Here is a 19378-nt window from a genome sequence, read left to right as displayed (position 1 = left end):
CCCCGGCAGGGCCTCCCTCCACTGTGGGCTCTGAAGCTTCTTGCCACGGGTGACCCCTGCCATGGACCAGGCCCAGGGCAAAATGCATTCTGTGTGGCTTCTCCAGAACCCACGAGGTCCCTGCAATCCTGAAGCCCCAGGCCCAAAGGGACTGGACAATGGGCCACAGTGATTGAAGCCCTGAAGACACCCATTTCTTCATCTAGCTTTGCACCCCAGGACTCTGGAGACTGAGTGCCCAGGGGGTCTTCCTGGCTAGCTGTGTGCCCCTGAACAAACGCTTCAACCTCTCTGGGCCTCAATGTCCTCATCTGTAAAACATAATAGGTCTTAATATGAGCATATTTAATATTATATAGTAACTTATATAATATACAAGAAACTATATAATATGTAACTATGTAATAATACATGTATAAATATATTTAATTATATATAAATATAAACTTATACACGAATATATAAATATTTAATTATCTATATTTAATTATAAATATTTAAATATATGTTTATTTATATATTATAACATATAGGAAAACTCCCTTCCTAGATATCAGGGACTCCAAGGACAGGCTGGGATTGTGTAGAAGGGAGGGTATTCCTGGGGAAAGAACCCACATGGGCAAAGGTAGGCAAGATTTTCTGGGTTCAGAGAAATGAAAGAGGTCTGTGGCTCGTGTTGCACCCGAGGGAGGGTAGGGAGACAAGGCTGGCAGATGACAGAGAGCTGGAGGTGGGGATGGCAGGGAAGGAAGCCAGGTGGGTTCCCACCTCTCACCTGAGCTGCCGAAGCTGGCCCGGGCCTCCCCGGACCCACTGGCCTTCTCGGTGCTTGGTGCTGGCGGCGGGGTCCTGGCGGGTGCCCCCCTGTCTGCGGTGCTGGCTGAGCTCTCCAGGGAGCTGCTGCTGGAGCTGGGGGCGGTGGTCAGCAGGTGCTGCTGTTCTGCGCCCTGGGCGCCTCGGGCGTCATCAGCCGGCAGGTGAGGCTGGAGGGGCGGGAGCGCAGAGCGCGGTCAGCCGGCTCCTCTTGCCGCTTCCCTCCTTCTCACCCACCTGGCCCCCGCCCCCCGGCCGTGATGTCAGCGTTGCGGTTGATGCCGCGTCCGGCCCACGTGGGCACGGTCCCCCCGCCACACGGCGCTTTCAGGACGGTGGGATTCTGCACGGTTTCTGCGACCAGCGCCTGGCTGGCCTCTGGGAGCGTGAGCCGAGGACGGTGGGCCCGTGCGGCCCTGTCCTCCGAGCTGTCCTGGAGGTGGGGCAAGCCTTTCACCCTCGTTCTGCATCAGGGAAGCAGAGGCCCGGAGGAAGGAGAGTGACTCTTCTAAGGTCACTCCAACGGCACGGGGTGACGTGGCCCAGCCTAGCAGCCGAGAGCGCAGACTCGGGACAGACAAGAACACGTGGGTACAAATCATGGCTCCTTCACTTACTTAGCTGTGTGACCTGGACAAGTGCCCTAGCCCCCCTGCGCCTCCTTCTTTCATATTATTGGGGAGCATTAAAAACCTGCCTCCTAGGGTTGTTGCAAAGAGTAAACGGCTGACTACCGGCCATGTGCTCAGAACCATGCCTGGTCTGCCGTGAAGGCCTGGGCCCGGCTTCCTTACATGAGGGCACACTTACCACCACGAGCCGAATCTGGCCTGCTACTGTTTTTTGTACGTACAGGACACAAGCCAAGAAGGCGTCTTATATTTTTTAAATGGTTGGGGAAATGTTTAAATAATATTTTGTGACTTGCAAAATGTTCTAAGACACGCAAGTGTTAGTGTCCGTACATGGCCCCTTGCCCTGGCTGACGTGTGTGGCTTTCCTCCTCCGGTGCCAGGCTTGAGTAGCTACGACAGAGACCGTACGATCCAGAAAGCCTGAAATATTTGCCATCTGGCCCCTTCGTGGACAATGTCTGCTGGCCCTTGCGTTCGATCCATCAATGCGGTGTAACCGCCCTAGCTTAAGATCCTCAGCCGTGGGGTGCCGGCAAGTCTTTCCAGATTCCGCTCCCCAAGCCTGCCCTGTGACTGGGCCTCCTACCTTCTTCCCACAGAAGAACACAAATGACACCAACCATAATAATAAAGTACTAGCCAATATCTGAGGGCCATCCAGTGCCAAGGGGCTGAAGTACTTCCAAGACTCTATCTAGAAACTTCCAACTCTGCCAGTGTTGGCAGAGGAAGGACCCGAGGTCCAGACAGGTTGAGTTCTTTGTCTAACGCCACACAGTCAAGACGTGGTACAGGTGGGCTAAAACTGTGACCCCCTTCCTGAGTGTCTGGGGTTTCGGATCTGGAGGCTCAAGACAATGAGGTGCGATCCAGGCACCCCCGCTGGGAAGCACATCAGAGCCTGTGGCCGGTCCACACCCCCTGAACAGGCACACAAGCACTCCTTGCCTTGGGGTTCTTGCTGATTGCTGGATCCCAGAAAAAAGGGAGACAGAAGGGCCCACGTTCTCATTTGCTGCCCTTGGCCCCTGGCCTGGCAGGAGGCAAGGGTCCGGTCGGGATGGCAACCACGGCAAATGAAGGGCTGGGGGGGGTGCGTCCAAGAGGACAGAAGAGGAATGGGGAGGAGAGGGTCAAGACGCCAGGCCTCTGCTATAGGGATGGGGGTATGTCAGCCCCTGCTCTCCAGGAAAGGCTGGGACCCCTTGGCCTCCTTCCCGCTCCCTGGGCTCCCCAGGGAGCAACAATTTCAAGTGTGCTCTGGGCAGCAGACTCACTCTGGCCAGCCCCCAGCCCAGCCTACCAGGGCTACGGCCTCTCCCACAAATGAGCCTGCCCCAGCCCTCAATTCCCTGAGGCCAGCCCACTGTCATCAGACTGAAGGATCTTTTTTATAAGCTGTCCCTTGAGGACACGGAGTCCCAGAGAGGGTGAGTCCCCGGCTCCGTATCACAGGGCTGGTCTGGTCCATGGCAGAGACACAGTGAATCAGTGTAGCAGAGACGCTGCCTTCCTGGTTTACAGCCCCTGGCTTTGGAGGGATGGAGGGCATTTCAAGCGCAGGCTGAAGCTTGGCCCAGGTGGTCTGACTTAGGCCGCTGGACAGCATTCTAACCCTGCTCCAACTTGGACGGGGAGGAGAAGGAGGGACAGGAGGGCCATCCAAATGTCACTTCTCACTACCTCACTACCTCCAAAGAAGGGACTTTTGGGGCCAGTACCCTGCTCCTCTGCTAGGGCTGGAAAGAACAGGAACCCCCAAAGGTCACAGTTCGCCTCCTTCCCCCAAAGCCACAAGTAGCAAAGTTCAAGTAGGCTCTGAGCAGGGAAGATGGATCCTGAGTTCTGCCGCTTGGGCCGGGCGGGGAGTACTGAGGAGGCTCGCTCAAAAACACAGGACTGCAGACAGCCAGCCCTGATCATGGCCCAGCCCCGCCATGGGCAGGACAGAGCCCCCAGCCAGGCCCTCCAGAGTCCCACGGCTTCCGTGTTTGTCTGTGCGAGCACGTGCTCGTGAGGCTCACATCTGTATGTACAGGTGTGGGGGTGGAGGGTGTGAAGGGTGCACACACACCTGTCTATGGGGGGGAGGGGTGCATATCTGTGAGTGGTAAGTTCATGTGCGTGCCGGAGCTGGTGAGGAGAGGCCCTCCTAGGCTGGTGTGCCAGGCCACTCTCATCAGCTGTGTGACCTTGGGAAAGTTCATGAACTTCTCTGAGCCCAAATTTCCTAGGCAAGACACCTGGGGCAATAATCGTTCCGGCTGGGTTGTAGCCTGGGCTGTAGCCTAGGCTGTGAGACTCAGCAGTGCTCCGCTTGTCGCCTCACAAACATTCACTCTCCTGTGAAACGTGAGCCCTGCCGGGGCGCGTCTATGAGAGTGATTGTAGGCGAGCTCACACGCGTGGATCTGCCGGCCTCTTCCGAACAGAGGGAAGCCGCTGTCCCTCACTGAGCCTTGGTGTTACCCCTGCGGCAGGAAGGACAGGAGGCGCGGGGTCTGTGCACTCCCCACCCCAGCCCCCAAGCAGGGACAGCGGCCCACCGCCGAGGAAGAGCTGGGCACCGGCTAAGCGTGGGGGCACGGGTGGGAGCGGGGGCACCAGAGGGCCCCGGCGGGGGTGCGGGGCAGGCCCACCCTAGGCGCGGGCAGAGGCCTGCAGATTCCCATGGAGCTTGCAAAACCCGGGCTCGGCCACTCACCCAGGCATCTAACCTTACACGGGTCCCCGACCCTCCCTGGGTTCATCTCCTGGGCAGCAACACGCAATCGTGGTGGGGCTTCCCTCCCGGGGGTGCATGGGGGCGCAGGCGAAGGGCCTGGCGGGGCTCCCGGGCTGCTTCCCCGCTGAGTAGTGAGGAAGCTCTCAGGAGCCTGAACCCGGCCACGGTGGGAAGGGTTGCAGTGGTGTGCGCAAACACCACCCATCAGAGTCGGGGTTTGCTGGGGTTTTTTAGCAGCCCAGAGAGCCGGTTACCAGCACACCGCTGGGCTCTTCGCTCAACCGCACTCAGCAAATAATCAAGTTATTCTCAGTGAACATGAAACTCAGGGAACGGAAAGGGGAAGTGGAGGCCACAGGGCCACGCCCAAGACACGTTTGCTGCCTCGACTGCTGGGAAACCCTTGGTGGGGACACGGGCTGCAGGCGCCGAGCGGCTGGCAGCAGCCGGGAGGGAGCCCTTGCTCTGCACCCCACCAGGCAGCAGCTGTCAGTGCCTCTGAACCAAAACCCGAGGAGAGGAAGGCGTGGCCTTGGGGGGGGGGGCTGAGAAGCCCTGCACTCATCTAAGCTCCTATGTTTTTTTTTTTTTTTTAAAGATTTTATTTATTCACCTTACAGAGATCACAAGCAGAGAGGCAGGCAGAGAGAGAGAGGGAGATGCAGGCTCCCCACTGAGCAGAGAGCCCGATGCGGGGCTCGATCCCAGGACCCTGGGATCATGACCTGGGCCAAAGGCAGAGGCTTTAACCCACTGAGCCACGCAGGCGCCCCTAAGCTCCTATGTTTGTCTGCAGCAACACCGCAGAGCAGATGGGCCAGAGACCACACTGCTGTGTGACCTTGGGCAAGTCACATTCCCTCTCTGCACTTCTTTTCCTGCCCGCAACTGAGATCAGTCTCTGCTCCCTCCCAAGGCCAATTCCCTGTGTAAACCTTGTGCTCTGGGCCACCCAGGGTGGAGCATTTCCCTAGCATGGTGGTTCTCGATCAGGGGCAATTCTGCCCTCAAGGTGACACTTAAGCAATATCCGGAGACAATTTCAGCTGTCACTCCTGAGAAACGACCAGCGATATTGGCGAACAGCCCCCAGAGCACAGGACAGCTTCCCCCTACCCCCCAAACCTCCATGACAAAGAATTATCTGGCCCCAGATATTAAAATGGCTGAAGTTGAGAGACCTTGCCCAAGCAGGACTGGGGACATGGAGGGAGCTCCTCAGACTCTATTTCCTCATCTGTAAAGTGGGTTATGAAAACCTCCCCTGCCTACCAGGTGGAGGTCACAGCACACACTGCTCTGGCTCATCCGGCACCCGTTCCCAAGCCCTGTCCCTCCCCTCCTCTGCCACAGAGGCTGGGAACAGCCAGGGGTGGTCCCACGGCAGGGCTCTGGCCAATAAGAAAAGAGAAGTCCACCCAGGGCCCCGGGGACAGTTCCTGACCTCCTGACCACTGCTGGCCTGGCCACGTTCCCCACTTCTTTCTGCCTCAGACCTGAAGGTCACATCCAGAGTGGGGCCCGCGATCTCACAAGGTAAGGCCACAAGCAAGAGAACAGAAGTCGACACATGGAAGGGGGCAGAGCCTGGGGTCCTTCGGGCCTCACAGAAGGATGCACCTAAATGGTGCCCGCAGCTGACAGCCCCTCGACTCTCTGGGACGTGAAAAAAACAAACCCCCTTTGCCTTAAGTCTTGCAACCGAATGTCTTGCAACCGGATGTCTTCCTGAGGAGAAACCGACGAGCTACCATGCCGGTGTTCTAGCAAAATCCTCACAGACCTCACTTGAGAAAAAAAGATCGAAGGCGAGCTGCTTTGGTCAGAACAGAGCTCAGGACTCAGGGCCCCAACCCCAACCCTCAACCCCAGAGACGACCCCCTCCCGGGCCCAGTCTGGAAGGCCAGGGCACCCCCATGAAGGAGAGGTCTGTGAGGCCTCAGGGAGACGCTGAGAACTGCTGCCCCCAAGCGAGCCGCACAGCCCTTGGATGGGGCCGAGCAGACACTGTCCCCTTCCGAAGAGGAGGAGACAAACGTCATGAGTAATTTCACATCGGCCCAGCCTCACAACAGGGGTCCGCAACCAGGTGCGCGACAACGACACCAATGACCCCCCGCTCTCTGATGGGGCACTTCGCACGCACACTCTCATTTAGCCCAGGAAGGGCTGCCTAACCCCCAAGGACACACTGGCTGGCCTTTCCTCGGCCCCTCAGGGCTGCACACCGCTCCCACCAGACCGACCGGCCAACCTTCAGAACTCACGACTTCCCGTGGGAACAACACAGCCCACCAGGAGGGAGACCAGGGGAGGAGGGGAGAGGCAGAGGGACACTTACCACTCTGGCTTCTCCCTGTAGGCAGAAGGGCCTCTCTGTAAAGAAGAGAGAGGGGACAAGTCAGGGAGAGCGGCTTCCTCAGGCCACACCTGCTCTAACGAGGAAGGCAGCATGGGGCCCAAGTAGAACCATTCAGAGTAGGCCTAGCTCCGGGCAGCAGCAATCACCCACCAGACAAGGTGCACAGAAGCCCCCGCCCCAGCTCCCCAGCTGACCCAACCCTGTCCTATCTTGTCCACCACGCCCAACTGTTCTTCAGCGGCCCCCTCTTTGCTCAAGCCATGCCCTCTTCTTAGCGTGCCTTCTTTGTCCTGTACACGTCTTCCCACGGAAATCTGACCCAGCCCCGATACCACCTACTCCAGAAGGCCAGGAGAGATCCCCTAGGACTTCCAGACAAGAATCCCAGACTGCTACCCCCTTGCATGCCCAGACGGCATCCTGCCTCCTAGTAGGTAAGTGAGCGGCAAAGCCTTCTGCCGCCTCTGGGCTCCCGCAGGACCAGGACTGCCGTGTCCGGGTGTGTTTGACCCACACGGCTGCGCCCGGGGCTGGACTCACGGGAGGAGCCCCAGGAAAGCTTCCAGAGCAAATGGATGAACATATGAAAGAGGAAGGCATGAAAACCTACTCTTTTTCTGGGTCACGATGACACAGTTCACCAGCCCTATCATCAGCAGACCCAAGGCTGTCACGCCTACGATGAGCCCTAGAAAGAAAAAGAGAAGCTCAAGGCAGCTGCAGAAAGCAAACTCAAATGCACCAGGGCCCAGGCAGCCAAGTCCATGACCGAAGATGTCTGGGATGCCACAGGGGGGTAAGCCCAGGCCGGGGTCTCTCAAATTCCATTATAAGACCAACAAGCCAAAAACTTCATACGAAACGAAACGTGTCTATTGGCCGCATCGAGCGCCCGGGGCACCACTTTGAGATCCGTGGCCTGCTGGAATCCTAACCCCAGAAGGGAAACCTGTGAGGTGATCTGGCCCAGCCCCCCAGCTAATGAGTTCATCAGAAACGGCAACCAGGAGACCATCTCCCCTTGCAGATAAAACACTGACACCCCCCCCCACCCCCACCAGCTGTCCTCAGTGACAGCACCAGGTCTTGGCAGAAGACAGGTCTCACCGGCACCCACCTCCCGGGACAGAGGACAGGGTCCAGCCTGCAGAGGACACTCAGTAAGACTCTGAGATAGTAGAGCGGCTGAACAAGCCCTCCTGGGACTTACCAATTGGAAGAGAGATGTCGCCTGTGCTGAGCCCTTCGGTGGGGGGGCTCGGAACCATCGGCAACAGAACGGAGGTGCTAGGAGCTGTGCTGGGCCCTGGAGCTGGCTCCGTGCGCTGGGATCGTGTGGGCCCTGGCTGGGACGTGGAGGCCGGGGGTGTGGCCATTCCCGGGCTGGGGGGCACGGAGGTGCACACTGCGTCCATGCTGGCATTGCCCGGGATGGCCACCGAGCTACAGCTGGGGGAGGAGGAGGTTTGCTTAGGCGACAACAGAGGCCAGAAGGGCTCAGCATGGCTGGGCCCGCTCACGGGAGACAGACCAGCAGGCAAGGAGTCCCAGCAGCCAGGATGCAGGAGACAGTACTGGTGCCACCCCACCCCCTCAGAACCGCCCCTTTCTGTCCCTCCCGCCCCCGCCCTGCCCCAGGCTGCCGCATGCCTCCCACCATGTGCTGACTTCCAGGCCAAGGCTACTGTACACCTGCTGGCTGAGCTAGGACCCGCCCACCAGCCCACTATGGGTGGAGCCATCCCGGATGGGAATAAGGCTCCCCAGTGCTTCAACCCCAGGCAGTGAATTGGGGGGGGGGTGTATTTCAGGACCCACGCCAGGGCTGCTCTCTGCGCTAGACCACACGGTCCCCCCAGGGCCGCCCTCTCTGCTCCTGCAGAACCCGGCGACTCAGCCACTCACATCTGGTGGGGCCTGCAAGTGTCCGTGGATGATGTCGTGTTGGAGAAGGTCCCGGGGGCACAGGGAGTGCACACCACATCTGAAGTGTCAGTTCCTTCAGGGAAAGATCGGAACCCTCACCAACCCAGACTCTCAGTAGAATGAGTAGGCCTCGGCACAGGCGCCCTGGGAGAAGTCTGAGGGGCCTACAGACCTCGGTCTGCACCTCTGCCCCTTGAAACACACACGTGAGCACATGCGCGTTCACGCGCGCACACACACATACACACACACAGAGCTGGGAAGTTTGTTCTTTAACCAATTCTAGTGACATCCTGGTCTCCAGGATCACGTGGGTTCATCTTCTGGGGCACCGCCTGGTTTTCCAGGAACTTTGGGCTTAATCTGATCCCTCTCTGGACCCCCCAAGGCTGAGCACACAGTAGGTCCCTAATCCCTCGTGCTGGAGGAAAGAACTCAAGGGGGAGGGCTGGACAGCTGGCTGGGAAGCCAGCACCTGGCCACCACTGCCCATGATCCCAGGCAGGGCTGTCACGCTGACACCCACGCAGGGAGGCCCCCGGGGGACCCTGAGGACCGCTGGCCCTGCCCCCATACCTGGTTTGCCCACGCCGAAGCCCGGGCGGCACCTGCTCAGGGTTGCACACAGCCGGCACCCCTCCTGCCTCGGCAGCGTGCAGTATGAGCCTGGTTTGCAGGTGCAGATCCGGTTCTGCTCCCGAGTGCAGGCCTGGGTCTCCACTTGGTCTGCAAGAGCCAGAAGGCCACCCAGGGTCATCCCTGCCTCCACCGGCCCCGCCCACCATGTGCCCACTCCGCCCACCCACCCACCCCCAGCCGGGCCCTGGAGAGCTCTGCTCCCCGACAGGCTGGCACAGTCCCCTCCCCCCACCAACCCACAGCTGGGGAAGAAAGAACACCAGCTGTGCAGTCCCAACACCTGCGGTCTCTCTCCATCTCCATCTCCATCTCCATCTCCATGAGCAAGTGCACCTGCTCTCCAGGGCATGGCTTCCTCAGCTCTAAAATGGGCACAGTTCTCTCCCTGCTACCCTCGGCCTCTCTGCCCATGGGGCTGTTGGACAGGATAGGGTGAGACAGAGGGTGAAAATGCCCTGGAGGTGGGTGCCTGGATGCCTCAGACAATTAAGCATCTGCCTACAGCTCAGATGGTGATCCCAGGGTCCTGGGATCAAGCCCTACATCAAGCTCCCTGCTCAGCAGGGAGTCTGCTTCTCCTTCTCCCTCTGTCTCTTGCCCCTGCTTGCTCTCTATTTCTCAAATAAATAAATCTTAAAAAAGAGAGAAAAAGAAAATGCCACTGGTGAACAGGGAAGGGCTGTATGCTTACAACCTCATGCTCTGGGGCACGAAGACAACTGGCCTGGGGGAATCCTAGCCAGCGTTCAGCCGGAGGGGCTGGGCTGCACAGCGGCCAGGGGAAGGTTCCAGGGCTCAGCCCGCTCACTGCGCCCACTCACCAGCGCTGCAGCGGGAGTTACAGCTCAAGCACTCGGGAACCCAGTTCCAGAGCTGGGTGTATGTGCTGTCCTCGCAGCGGGCACACACGGTATCTGAGGTATTGGTGCAGAACGATCGTACATGGAAGCCTGAGGAAGCAAGGGCCAGAGGTCAGTGGCTCATCCACCACCTCCCCCTGCCCTGAGCCCCAGCATCCTGAAGCCTGGGTGGGGAGGCTCTTTGAAAGCGTTCCTGTCCTTCGCCGACTCATCTCACATCTTGTGGGCCCCAGCTGTCCCTCCATGGCCAAAGCCCTGATGCTCATAAAATGCCTTTTCCTCTGCTCTTTCCAGATGTCTGGGATTCCACCATTGGAACTGTCTATTGCTAGTCAATCACACTTTAGTGAGAACTGGTTTACTAGCTCCTTTCTTCTTTATCATTGGCTAAAATTCTCCACCTGTGGGTGTGAACTACAACGACTAATGGGAACGCAGTCCCTGGTTTCCCATCGACAATGAGGGCATGGGTCTCTTGCGGGCCTGGACAGAAGGCATGCCAGGAGATGGGAGAACACCAGAGCAAAGCTTTCAGTTTCTCTCTTGAGCCTGGAGCACTCTCCTGCCACATTCACTGTTGTGCTAATCCAGTAACTTCTTACCTTAACCCTGCCAGTTAACAGGAAAAGGAGTCACTTGTGAGGTCTCTTCAATTGGCCATGGGCAATGACAGGTACACATACGCCTGCCCACACCTCAGGCTAATGGCTCAAGGGCCCTCCAATGGCTTCCTAGCTTCTGAATCTAAACTCTTACTGTGGCCCCTGCTAATTTACTGTCTCTGGGCCACACATTGGCCTCACTGTTCCTCAAGTTCCCCAAACAGGCTCCCACCTCAGGGCCTTTGCACTTGCTGCTTCTCCAACCTGGCAGGCTGTTCCCTGTGTATTTGTATGACCTACTCCCTCACCTCCTGCATGTCTCTGCCCAAGGGTTGGCTCTTCAGAAAGGCCCTCCCTGACCACCCTGTACCAAAAAGCATGTCCTCCTTTGTCTGTCTCCATTGGCTTTACCCTGCCCTGTTTTTTTCACAGCATTCACTCTGGATAGGACCACACATCTATTTCCTCTGTTGGCTTCTCTGCCTGTGCCTCTATGAGATGCAAAATCCATGAGTGTGAGGATTTTGTCTGCTCTGCTCTCTGCTGGACTCCCAACACTTAGAACAGTGCCTGGCACTTAGACGGTGCTTCATAAATGGTACAGGAATGCGGGTATCAGTGAACGACTAGATGGAAGACACCAGCAGTTGAGCTACTCAGCTCTCCCAGCTGGGGTCAGGCTTCAAGCCCACCATCTATGAAATGGGTAAGCTTGCATCGATTCGGTCAGATATGTACTGGGCACCCACTATGTGCCAGGCGCTGGGGAGTCCGTGGAGAACAAGCCCACAGCCCCTGTCCCAAGGGAGGACGCCGTGGAGGTGACAAAAGAGGAACCAAGCCATGACTGCTGGCTGAGGAGCTGCTGCTATGGGGGATGCCTGGGGGCCCGTGGGAGCTTATGGGAGGGGTCAGATCCAACCAGGCAGTGTGGGCAAGCTTCCTGGAGGAAGATACATCTAAGCTGAGTCTATAGGAAAAGCAGGAGTTCACCTGGGGAAAGGAGTTGGGAATTAGGCCAGGAAGAGGGAACAGAATGTGCCAAGGCCCTGAAGCAAGAGGCAGCAAGGGACCATCTCATGGCACTAAAAGGAATTCAGCTCAAATGGTCAGTTAGGACCCTACCCCGCTCCCTGCAAGGCACCCGTCCCCAGGGCCCCAGGCGTCCAGGAGTCAGGGCCCCAGGCTGCCCTCACCCGGCGCACACTTGCTGCAGCACATCTGGGCCCTCTTGTTGAAGTACTCTCTGTGCCGGCAGGTGCTTCCAGGCCCTGGAGCATAGGGGAGCGATGGCACCTGGAGGGGGAAGGGAAGGACGGCCATCAGACAGCCACCCCTGGATCTTGTCAGCCCTAACACCACAGGATGGAGGTCCTGGGGCCTGTAAGCCTTTGGCCTTCCCCCTGCTGGGGCTCTCCTGATGTGGAGACGTCTCCTTTGGAGGGGAAGGTAGACAGGAGATTCCCCACCTTCTTTCCCTGCCTCTTCTCCCCACCTCACAGTCACACATGCATGTCTGCTGGTGGAGGCACCAAGCCAGATGGCCGGAGCATGGGGCTAGCTCTGGGCCAGCCGCAAGGCTGCCCAGAAGGCAGCAGCTTCAGTCACAGAGGACCATGGTGCCTAGCACAAAGCGGTCCTCTGCCTAGGATGCCTCCTTCTCCCTCCTCCACCTGGGAATCACCCCCTTGGTGCTTCCAGCTGAGTGCTGCCTCCTCTGGGAAGCCCTCCCTGACTCCTCCAAGCTGTGGCAGGTTCCTCCCCACTCTGGGCTCTCTCTGAACACCGGATACGGCCGCTTCAGACAATCAGCTCATTATGCTGAAGTGGGGTGGGGGGTGCGCGGGCACCGGCACACGTGTGCACACGTACATGCATGTGTACACACATACACGCACGCACCACAAACATCTGTGACGCAGGAGCAGAAACAACGGCCTCATCCTCTCTAGACCCTGACACGGGGCCCACACAGAACCGGGCTCCGTAGACGAATGCTGGTCGATGGCAACAATGACGACAGTGACCACACCTTGAGCACTTACGGGAGCCCCAGGTGCTGACCCAAGGGCTCCAGGTGCTCCAGGCAGCGGATGCCACTGCACGCCCCTCGGGTCCCCTTGTGGCAGGAGAGCGTCCAGCCCCAGCCGCCCACGCTGCCCAGGAAGGGCCCCGGCCTCCCTGAGGGACTGAAACTGTGTACAGTTCACGCCCCAGAGACACCCCCCACCCCGGGAGTCATGCCTGCCAGAGCCTGTGCCGGGCCCTGCAGGGAGGGCGAGCGGGCTGGCAGGGACTGCCACACCCACCCTGACCACCCATGGCTTGGGGCCAACGGCTGGAAGTCTTGGGGCACACGGAGATGACCCCCAGGACGGGGGATCCCTGTGACACAGCGATCTGTGTCTCTTCCTGCCCGCACGCCTTGGCCCAAACGGCCTCCTCCGCCCGGAACAGCTTCACGTTTCCTCGGACAAAATTCCATGTATCTCCTCTGCCGGCAGCCCCTCTTGAAGGCTTCCCAGCCCACACCGCACCCTGAATCATCACTCAGACCGAGAATCCCGGCCTCCTCCTCCAGGGCTCCTGTCACCCGGGGCTGTGCCCCCACTAGCTGGGAGTCCTCTGAGCCTGCGGGTTGGGCCTAGCTTGGTTATTACCCCGAAGCCTGGCCCGTAGCAGGTGTTCAGGGCTCACTACCCTAAGCAGTGGGCTTCATTACAAGGTCATTCTGCAAGGGGTCCAATCCCGCCCCAGGCCACACTGGCCTGGCCCTGCAGCCCACCTTCCATCCCGGAGCCAGGGCCAAACCCCCTCCAGTGAGGCTGAAAGACACAGGGGGCTTGCAACGGAAGTGGGAACCATTCTGCACAACACAGAGCCTAAAAATGTAACCTCCGTTCCCACCGGGACTACAAGCTTGCACACCCGTGGCTGCCTGTGTCTGTGTGTGTGTGTGCACGCACGCACGCGCGCGCACACACACACACACACACACACACACACACAAAATCCCAGTCCTTCTTCCTTCCCCATTTGGTCCTAGAGCCGGCTGGACAAAAGGGGAAGGAAGCAAGGTCCCTTATCAGGGCTCCTCATGGTTGGGGTGAGGCTCACTGTCAGCGTCTGAAACACCTGTGCCAACGAAGTTCCTAATGACCCGCACCCCAACAGATGGGGCAGAAGCTCAGGGAGTGAGCCCAGAAGCTGTTCCACTACAGGAATAAAGGAAGAAAAAGAGCCTCCACCCCCACGTGATTCTGATGCCTCACTGCTGAACATACCCGACTCCCTGGCACCCAGGCATGGAGCGAGATGACCTATGGGGTTGGGGGGGTACAGACAGGAGACCCAGAGGCCAAAGGCCAGGGGAGCCCCTGAGCCCGAGAAATCATACCTTCTGCAGTCCCCTTTCTATACATGATTCAACTGCACACCAACCGCAGCGGGGGGCCTGATTGTCCCCAGATGGGCTTCCCTGCAGGCTGCAGCTATGCGGCTTCCGGAAGGGAAGGGGCTGTGTCTCTCCCTCCAGCTGAGCACCCCAGAGGCAGCTGCCTGTCCCCAGAGAGCAGGGAGGGCTCTACCTCCTTCTCTTGCAGACCCCTTGCAGGCCACCTGACCCATCACGCTGTGAGCTTCATCGCCACCGGACCCTGGGCAGTACCTAGGGAGGCCCCTCACCCGCGTGCGGCCGAGAGGCACCGGGCCGGTGCAGCTCCAACGGGCAGAGAGAAACCCTCACCCTCAGAGCAGCTCCTGGGGTGCAGTCCCGGGAGGCCTGCCCTGGCCAGGGTCGGGGGAGGATTTCCTGTCAGGGTCCAAAAGGCCTGATGGGAAAGGGCCCTACCCTGGCCAAGTCCATGTTCTCTCTCCACCCACAGGCCAAGGGTTCCTGGACAAAGGCAGGCAGCAGGACCCCCACAGTCTGCCCCCATCACACAGCCCCCCCCAGGCCACTGCCCGGAGGTCTCCCCTCCAGGGCCTTTTCCAGTCACAATCTCATTACGCCCTTCCCTATACTTCTTCCTGCTGCTCTGTGTGATCCCAGAGCCCAGGGGCTGGCAGCGGGCGGGGGGGGGGGGGTGTCAGCCCTCCCTTGAGCAGTCTCCAGGCTTGTTTATCCTCTCGGACAGGAGAAAAAAACCACCAGCCACAGCCTTGTCATGGCTCAACAATGAGGAACAGAAAGCCCCTCTGCAGAGTGGGACAAAAGGTCACTCACTCCCTCTACTGTGGAGCTCCCCAGAGCAGAGGCCATGCTGGCCCACAGCCCCAGGAGCCCCATGGGCCAGGGGTCTCCGGATGTCCCCCAAACAGGGCAAACGAGCTCTGGGGAATGCAGGGCTATGGAAGCTTCTAGATCCTTTGGCTGCTGTTGGGGAGGCTCAGACCCACATATCACCCACCCACGAGGGAGCTCTGACTGACATTTTAAAATGAGGAAATAAGTTGGATAGAACTTAATTTACTCAGCAGTTTAGCAATCTTCCAAAATGCAAGGTTCCCAGGTGAAAATCTGAAAAACACTGATGACGCTTAACCACTCCTTTAACGAGGGGGGCGGGTGGCAGGGGGACAATCCGTGACCCCGTGTGAGGATGGGGGACTGGAGAGAACATGGATGGATGGGGGGATGGGAGAATGACAGACAGGATCGGGATTATAAATAAGGGGCAGAAAGGAAACTAGATGAAAGGAAGGAGGGAGGGAGGCAGGGGAGGGAGGAGAGGGGTGGGGAAGGAGGGAAGGAGGGAGGGAGGGGAGGGAGCCCAGGGAGATGAGGGAAGGAGGGTCTATCTAACACACAGTGTTACGAGGCACCCCCGATTGTGTGGAATAGAGACCAAAAGAAGCAAAGCCACCTCCCTGGTCTCCCAAAAGTTCTAGGCCATTCCCAGGCCTAGCTGGTGGCAGGCTGACAGAGGACCATGCACAAGGAGGCCATCAGGGCCCCCCTCGTCCACCCTCACATCAGGGTTGCAGCTGCCTTCCCTCTGCTCGGCATGCCCCCCCCACCCCCGGACAGGACGGACTGAGCACCAGCCATCTCCCAGGACCAACTGTATGAGGCACCAGATGCATGGCCGCACGGGGTCTCCCCTCGGACCCTCCCAGCCGCCCAGAGGGGAAGTGCCGAGAGAGGAGGTGACAAGAGGTGAAGCACGCCACTCCTCGCCCGCCGCCCGTCCTCTCCTGCCTCCCTTCTTCCTGTGGGAGGTCCCCAAATCATGGGGCCCAAGCTTTCCCTCCCCCTTGACACAGACCCGGGACCCCAGGTGTCCCCAAAACTCAGCACTCCCTCCCACCACGTGGCCTCCATCACTCCTCCAGGCTCTCAGCTCTGGCCCTTGGAGGAGGCAGGAAAACAACAGGATCTTCATCACGCACCTACTGTGTGCCAAGCACCTACTGTGCGCCAAGCACCCACTCCCTACCTCTGCCCCCAAAATGCTGGTGGGCGTGTGCCCATCTCACAGCGGACCGAGATCAAGTCATTTGTCTGAGGTCATCCAAGAAGGGTGGGGTGGACTTGGGGTGTGACTCTTGTACTGGTCCCACTGGAGAAGTCCTCATCCCCTCCTCAGAACAACTGAAGGCGCCAGCTCCTCGTCCCCAGGTTACTGCAGCGTCCTTGGCCCCCATTCATCTGCCTCCGTGCCACGAGGGGACCAGGGCCCCAGCTCACAGGGGTGCACAGTTTTTTGTCTGTCACTCGGGCTCTCCTATACACCCCAGAGCGGGGGAACCCCTCTCGCCTCAGGCCACCATCCTCTGACCTCAGCCCTGACTTGGTTTCCAAGGGAAACCCCCCCTCAACAGGAACCTCAGAACAGGCCGGTCCTCTGCAGCAGGCGGGGGCAGCGGCCACCTGATGCCCGGCTCCTCCCAGAACTGCCTGTGTCACGGGGCTCCCGAGAGGATCCGTCCTTAGCCTCAGCTTTGCCAAGCGCTGGAAGGATGCATGGGAGCCCAGGAAAAGGAGGTCGGGGCCCAGAAGTGGGGGCAGGAAGGAGGTGTAGCCGCTGGGGGCCCGCAGGGGCCTGACACCACAGCGAACTCCCACTGAATGGTGGAGAAAGTCAGGGACAAAAGGGGAAACGTTCATTCATTCAACAAACGTAGGAAACACCAGCGTTCCAGAAGCTGCATTACTGCAATGACCCTATCCCAGTCTCCGCCCCGCCTGGGCCAGAAGGCATCGGAAGGACAGGTGTGGTGTGTCGCAGGCCCGGCCAGGAGGAGGCCGGGAGGAGGCCAGGCAGCTAGGCAGGGTGCGGGGGCAGGACACAGACACGGGCGCAGGACACAGACACGGGCGCAGGACACAGACACGGGGGCAGGACACAGACATGGGGGCAGGACACAGACACGGGGGCAGCGCCTCCTCCCAAGCTCGCTCCGAGCCAAGCATCGGGCAGAGCTGGTTGCACGCCCCGCCGCCTCTCTCCAGCCCCGTCCCAGCTCTGTGAGGTCCGCGCCATTCGTACTCTGAGGTCACAGATGGAAACTCTGCCTCAGACGGTCTCTTGTCTCCAGCCCTGTTTCCTCCCTGGCGTGAAGCTGGTGTCTTCATCTCCTCCCCCTGCTCCCAGGGAGACTGGACTCCATCGCCCCTGGGCCCACCCAGAGGGCCTCCCTGTCCTACTCAGGCACCCCGCCTTCGGAGGGCGGTAACTGGCTTCTCTGTGCCTCAGTTTCCTGGTCTGGAAAATGGCCCTGTGGGCCTCCTCGGCTCTCGGTGTCAGAAAGCTCAGGCCCCTCGGCAGACCTCAGAGAGCTGGGCGGGGGAGTGGGTGGCCCGCCCACGTGCGAGGCGGAAAGACTGAACGAGCCGGGAGGGGGTGGGGGTGGGAGGCCAGGCTGAAAGTGGGTGCCGGGAGGGGCTGGCAGGCCCCCACCTCTGCCCCTCCCCCCTCCCCCAGGGTGAGGGCGGCCCGTGCAGGGGGCCTCAGGGAGGAGAGGAACCCGAGACACAGAACCTGGCGTCACGGGAGGAGAGCTAGAGCGTCTGGGTGCACGTGCTGGTCCTGGGTGACTTGTGGGTGTCACTTACCGCCTCTGAGCCTCAACACTGTCACCAGTAAAATGGTGACACACGGCCTTGCCCTGCCTCCTCCAGGGGCTGTTGTAGGAACAAAGGCAGGGGGTCTGAACACGGGTCCATCACCTGCTGCCCAGCTCCCAGGGGAGCCCTCCGGCGGCGCGCTCAGGGTCTGCAAAGGCTGTGAGCTGTAGACCCCTGTCAGACGGAATGTTCGAACCGGGCCCTTCTGCTTGGCTTCTGCTAAACATGGACAAGGCGAAGACAAGGTGGGCAGCAAGTTGCCCGGGGCCCGTGAGAAGCAGGATGGCTCATGTGGGCCTTGGGAAGGAAGTCATTCCCTCCCACTTTGAGGTCAAGTGTGGGGAGACTGACCTGTGACCACTGGAGCTACAGGGCCGCCCACGGGCTAACCCCAGGCCTACTCCTCGAGCTCAAGTCAGGAGACCGCAGCGGACCGGCTGCCATGACAGTGGGGTGGAAGCCTCGTTGGAGCGGGGGGTGGGGGTACCCCACAGGCCAGAGGCGAGCTTCCTGGGGTAGTTGCCTCAGGCGGTCTCAAAGGGGCTTCGCTCCAGGGGAATGCCTGCAGGGGTGACGGGACCCCCAAGATGAAGAGCCTGGGCGAGCGGCCAAAACCCAGGGACACGGTGTCCAGGACAAGGGACAGTAATATGGCGGTGGGTTCCCGAAAGCAAGTGAGCCTCAGAGGCCTGCTGGGGCCAAAGCTATAGCCAGACGAGAGTCAACCTGAGGAGTCAGAAGTTCCTCTTCCTGCCCGTGTCCCCCTCCCCTCCTGACCTCCTTCCTCCCCACTCCCTCCCTCCTGGAGGAGCCAAGAGGAGTTCGAGGTGGACACCGCACCGGGACCATGAGCGGGCAGAGGCCGGGGCGAGCCTGACTCTGGAGTCTGAGTCAGCGCTCTCCGCTCTCCGGGGGAATTGGGCAACCCTGGCCCGGCTGACTTCCTGTCTTTCCCGCTCCTGGAGCACAGCCCCAGCCCTGTATGTGCCCCAAGGTGGTGGCCCTCCGTCCCTCCTCCTATTTATAAATAGACAGTGAGAGAGAGGAAGGCAAAGCAGGGCAGGCCCGGGGAAGGAGAAGCGGCTGCCACCAGGCAGGGTCTTCCCAGAGCTCTCTGCACCGAGCCTTCTGCTCTTCCTGCCACTGCGAGCGCAACATCTTTGAGGACTTGGAGGCTTTCGAATTTTCTGGAGACCCTCCCCCCCCCAGCTTAGATGCCTGTATTGTTGGGAAGGGGTCACAGCCCAGGCCCCCCTGGGAGCAGTCCAGCGTGTGGGGAGAGGGCCAGAAGAGGAGAAGATAGGCAGGGGACCCAGGGAGAGGCTTCGGGCTGTGGGGAGTGGCACGTGCCTCTCACACCTACCCTTTGCACAGAGCCAGAAAGACAGGGAGACTGTGCAGACCCAGGAGAGACGCCTACTGTCTACACACAGCACCGCGCTCCGCACGCATTCTCTCCTTTATTCCTGAACCGGCACAAGGAGGTCACCATTACCCCATTTTAGGGATGAAGCCATAGAGGCCCCTGGAGATTCCATACTAGGTTCAAGAACAGAAGGGGACCCAGAGGGAGACAGAAGCTCATCACAGCCACATCCGCTTCCCTTTGGCCTTGGACAGTTTTATACCTGTGGCCTTGTCTCCCTCCTCCGTCTCATAGAAGAGGGGCCCTGAGAGGGACAGTGACCCCTCTGAGAACACTCAGCGAGCAAGGAGGGACGACGCAGTGACTCTCCCAGAAGG

General features: G+C 59.6%; 1 protein-coding gene across 2 annotated transcripts in view; it reads right to left on the bottom strand.

Annotated features, from left to right (window-relative positions):
* Positions 1 to 19378, bottom strand: part of TNFRSF1B (TNF receptor superfamily member 1B) — a 33416-nt gene that overhangs the window by 3471 nt on the left and 10567 nt on the right. For both annotated transcript variants that reach the window (XM_044237190.1, XM_044237191.1), the window contains exons 2-9: positions 11763 to 11862; positions 9926 to 10054; positions 9042 to 9191; positions 8445 to 8538; positions 7750 to 7988; positions 7150 to 7227; positions 6519 to 6553; positions 779 to 986 (exon numbers count right to left, since the gene is read on the bottom strand). In XM_044237190.1, coding sequence (XP_044093125.1) covers positions 779 to 986; positions 6519 to 6553; positions 7150 to 7227; positions 7750 to 7988; positions 8445 to 8538; positions 9042 to 9191; positions 9926 to 10054; positions 11763 to 11862 — 1033 coding nt within the window. The remainder of the gene's footprint in view (positions 1 to 778; positions 987 to 6518; positions 6554 to 7149; positions 7228 to 7749; positions 7989 to 8444; positions 8539 to 9041; positions 9192 to 9925; positions 10055 to 11762; positions 11863 to 19378) is intronic.

The sequence above is a fragment of the Neovison vison genome, chromosome 2 (assembly GCF_020171115.1).
Source record: "Neovison vison isolate M4711 chromosome 2, ASM_NN_V1, whole genome shotgun sequence".
Lineage (NCBI taxonomy): Eukaryota > Metazoa > Chordata > Mammalia > Carnivora > Mustelidae > Neogale > Neogale vison.
Note: the sequence above shows the minus strand (reverse complement) of the source record. Positions and strands in the feature narration are given on the sequence as shown.